This window comes from Helobdella robusta (genome assembly GCF_000326865.2).
Source record: "Helobdella robusta unplaced genomic scaffold HELROscaffold_79, whole genome shotgun sequence".
Lineage (NCBI taxonomy): Eukaryota > Metazoa > Annelida > Clitellata > Rhynchobdellida > Glossiphoniidae > Helobdella > Helobdella robusta.
This window is the reverse complement of record NW_008705453.1, coordinates 423,109-426,486: the sequence shown is the minus strand read 5'-3', so window position 1 is coordinate 426,486 and position 3,378 is coordinate 423,109. Positions and strand designations below refer to the sequence as shown.

General features: G+C 32.3%; 1 protein-coding gene across 1 annotated transcript in view; it reads right to left on the bottom strand.

Moving 5' to 3' along the window:
- Positions 1-3,378, bottom strand: part of HELRODRAFT_194498 (hypothetical protein) — a gene marked incomplete at its 5' end in the record, with an annotated part of 5,772 nt that continues 2,394 nt past the window's right edge. Inside the window, 5 exons of the mRNA XM_009031800.1 lie at positions 1-393; positions 1,139-1,252; positions 1,523-1,596; positions 2,510-2,858; positions 2,960-3,377. Coding sequence (XP_009030048.1) covers positions 243-393; positions 1,139-1,252; positions 1,523-1,596; positions 2,510-2,858; positions 2,960-3,377 — 1,106 coding nt within the window. The 3' untranslated portion in view covers positions 1-242. The remainder of the gene's footprint in view (positions 394-1,138; positions 1,253-1,522; positions 1,597-2,509; positions 2,859-2,959; position 3,378) is intronic.

Sequence of the window (3,378 nt, the reverse complement as noted above, 5' to 3'; positions counted from 1 at the left end):
TTCAAAATAATTTTCTGAAAGTAAAATATGCTAAGTTGAAAAATCTCTCAATTATAGTTACAATTATTATTATTATTAATTGTTATTATTATTATTTTTACTCTTTTTATTTCATCTTATTTTCATTTCATTTCATTGTACGTTTATTTTACTACTGAAAAGATAAAAGATTTCCAAAATTAGTTATTATTAATTATTATTACTAAATTATTATTAATTATTATAATTAATTATTATTATTATTAAATAATATTATTCTTATTATTCAGGATGACGATGACGTCATTGGCCAGGTGATCGAAGCACGCCTGCAAACTCTCGAAACAGCCCCTCAACTTCGAAACGTCATCAGTTTTCCATAATTTGAGCTCTTCGTCGCTGGACGGCCACGCCCTGTTTTGTGGGTTTCATTATTATTATTATAACTATTATTACCATTATTATTATTATAACTATTATAATTTATATTATTATTTATATTATTATTCTCAATAGTGTTCTTCATAATTTATCTCTATGTCTTTCTTCAATTATCGCTTGGTCTGACTCTATGTGTCTTAAACTTAATCTTTTTAAGTTTGAATTAATTTGTTTTAATAAATCTAAACACTCTATTACTATTCCTCCTATTATCTTACCTGATTCTAAAACTCGGGATGTCTCTCATAAGTTTCGTAGTCTAGGTTTTATCTTTGATTCTACTATGTCTCTCTCTTCTCAGATTAATAGTGTTGCTAGAAGCTCTTATTTTCATCTACGTAGAATAAAAAAACTTTTGCCTTTTCTTGATGATCCTGCTCTTCTCCTTTTTGTTACTTCGTTAGTCTTATCTAGGATTGGTTATTGTAACTCGTTCTACTCTGGTCTTCCTGACTCTATACTCTATCCTTTAAGTAAAGCTTTTAACTCTGCTGCTCGTCTAGTTGCTCGTGCCCCTTTCTTTTCTTATATATCTCCATATCTTGTTCTCTTGCACTGGCTACCTATAAAATATAGAATAATTTTTAAAATTTGCACGTTCATGTATAAGTCTCAATCTAAATTATTTCCTAAGTATTTATCAGATATATTAATTGAACCTAAACGCCCCGGTTTACGATCGTCTTCTTCTCGCTTTTTCTTAACTCGTGTTAAACACTCTTTTGCCAAATCTGCTTTTGCTTTTTCTGGCCCTTTTCTCTGGAACTCTCTACCTCCTTCTCTGACTACTTCTCCATCACTTGCGAAGTTCAGAGCGGATCTCAAGACCCATCTGTTTTCAAAATTCATTGAGGAGTGCTGTTGAACATCGCGGAAATAGCGCTTTATAAACTATAAGCTAATTGATTGAATTATTATTATAACATTTTTTTTAAAGAAAGAAGCATATGTATTTTAATTTCGAAGATATAGAATTTTTCTTTTTCGAGAAAATAAAATATTCAAAATATTCAAAAATATTCTTACCATTATTATTATTATTATCATTATTATTTAATTTATTATTATTATTATTACATTTTTTTTACAGAAAGAAGCATACTTTAATTTCGAAGATATAGAATCTTTTTCAATTTTAAACGTCTCGATCTTTTGCTCGATTAGGTTCAAAGATTCCTAAGAATGTCAGATGGGGGAAGAGGAAAAAATGTTGTTTCAAATCAGAAAATGAACAACACACACTCTTTCTCACACACACACACACACACACACACACACACACACACACACACACACACACACACACACACACACACACACACACACACTTTCTCACACACACACACACACACACAGGCACACACACAAACACACATACATACACACACACTCTTTCTCACACACACACAAACACACATACATACACACACACTCTTTCTCTCACACACACACACACACACACACACACACACACACACACACACACTTGGTATAGACATCTATCCTTCATAAGGCAAGATTCAACCGTCAATCTCAGTTGCTCCTCCCTCTTCAAATTCTGGAGCAATGATTGGTTCTTCTGCTCGAATAAATTATGCAGCATAAATAGTACTCATATAAATTATGCAAATTAAATCTAAGGCATTTAAATTCAACTTTGATTGGCTAATTGACTGTATGGACATATTTAAGAATGTTTTTAAAAATTAATTAAAATTATAATTATAACTACAGCAATAGTAATAATAATATTAATAATTATTATTATAACAATTACTTTAACTTTCATATTTTTAAAACAAGCTTAAAACAAGCATGTTTTTAATAATTAATTACAATTATAATTATAACTACAGCAATAGTAATAATAATATTAATAATTATTATTATAACAATTACTTTAACTTTCATATTTTTAAAACAAGCTTAAAACAAGCATGTTTTTAATAATTAATTACAATTATAATTATAACTACAGCAGTAGTAATAATAATATTAATAATTATTATTATTATGACAATTACTTTGACTTTCATATTTATAAAACAAGTTTATTCAACTTGAAAAGTGAAAAGAAATCACAGATAACCTGGTGTAGGTCACGAATGATGGCCTGAAGTTCTCTCTCTCTGAGATCAACATAATGTTGGCTGATGTTGTTGTTGTTTTGAGAATTGTTGTTGTTGATGTTTTGAGAAATGTCGTTGTTGATGTTGATGTTTTGAGAATTATTGTTGTTGTTGTTGTTGTTGATGTTGATGTTTTGAGAATTGTTGTTGTTGATGTTGGCAGCAGTTGTCGCTGCTGCTGTCGCTGCTATGATCGGGCGCACGGCAGCCGTCGTTGGTGAGGTTGTTAGAGAGGCGTGGTTGTGGCTGTTGTGGTTACTGTGCCAGCGATTGATGGCTACCAACATTTTCTTTCGAGGACCTAGAAGGCTGGGCGATGATGATGATGACGATGATGGAGACGATGATGATGACGATGATGATGATGAATTTAAAGCACATCAACAGTTACTACAACAACAACAACAAACTTAATTCCAATCTCTTTCAAATCGCTATCAGTGAGAGAGAGGAAAACCGTCAAATCGACATCTTGCTCGTCAAAAATAGGGATGTACTTGTTGAGGCCTAGCCCCACCAGCAACTGATGCAGATCAAGAGGCGAGTTTGTGGTGTGTTGTTGTTGTGGTTGGTTGTGGTGGAAATGTTGTTGTTGTGGTGATGGTGAGTTAAAATGTTGATGATGATGTTGCTGTTGTTGATGTTGTTGTTGAATTAATGTCAGCTGGCTCGGTTTTGTTGCAGGTGTTTGATACTGGTTTCGTTGCGGTTGAACCATTTGGGTGTGTTTGACTTTTGTATTCTGGGTGTTAATTGTATGTTGTTGTTGTTGCTGCTGCATTTTCAGCATCAATTTCTTCATCTCCTCTGGACCTTCTAGTAGGGTGCC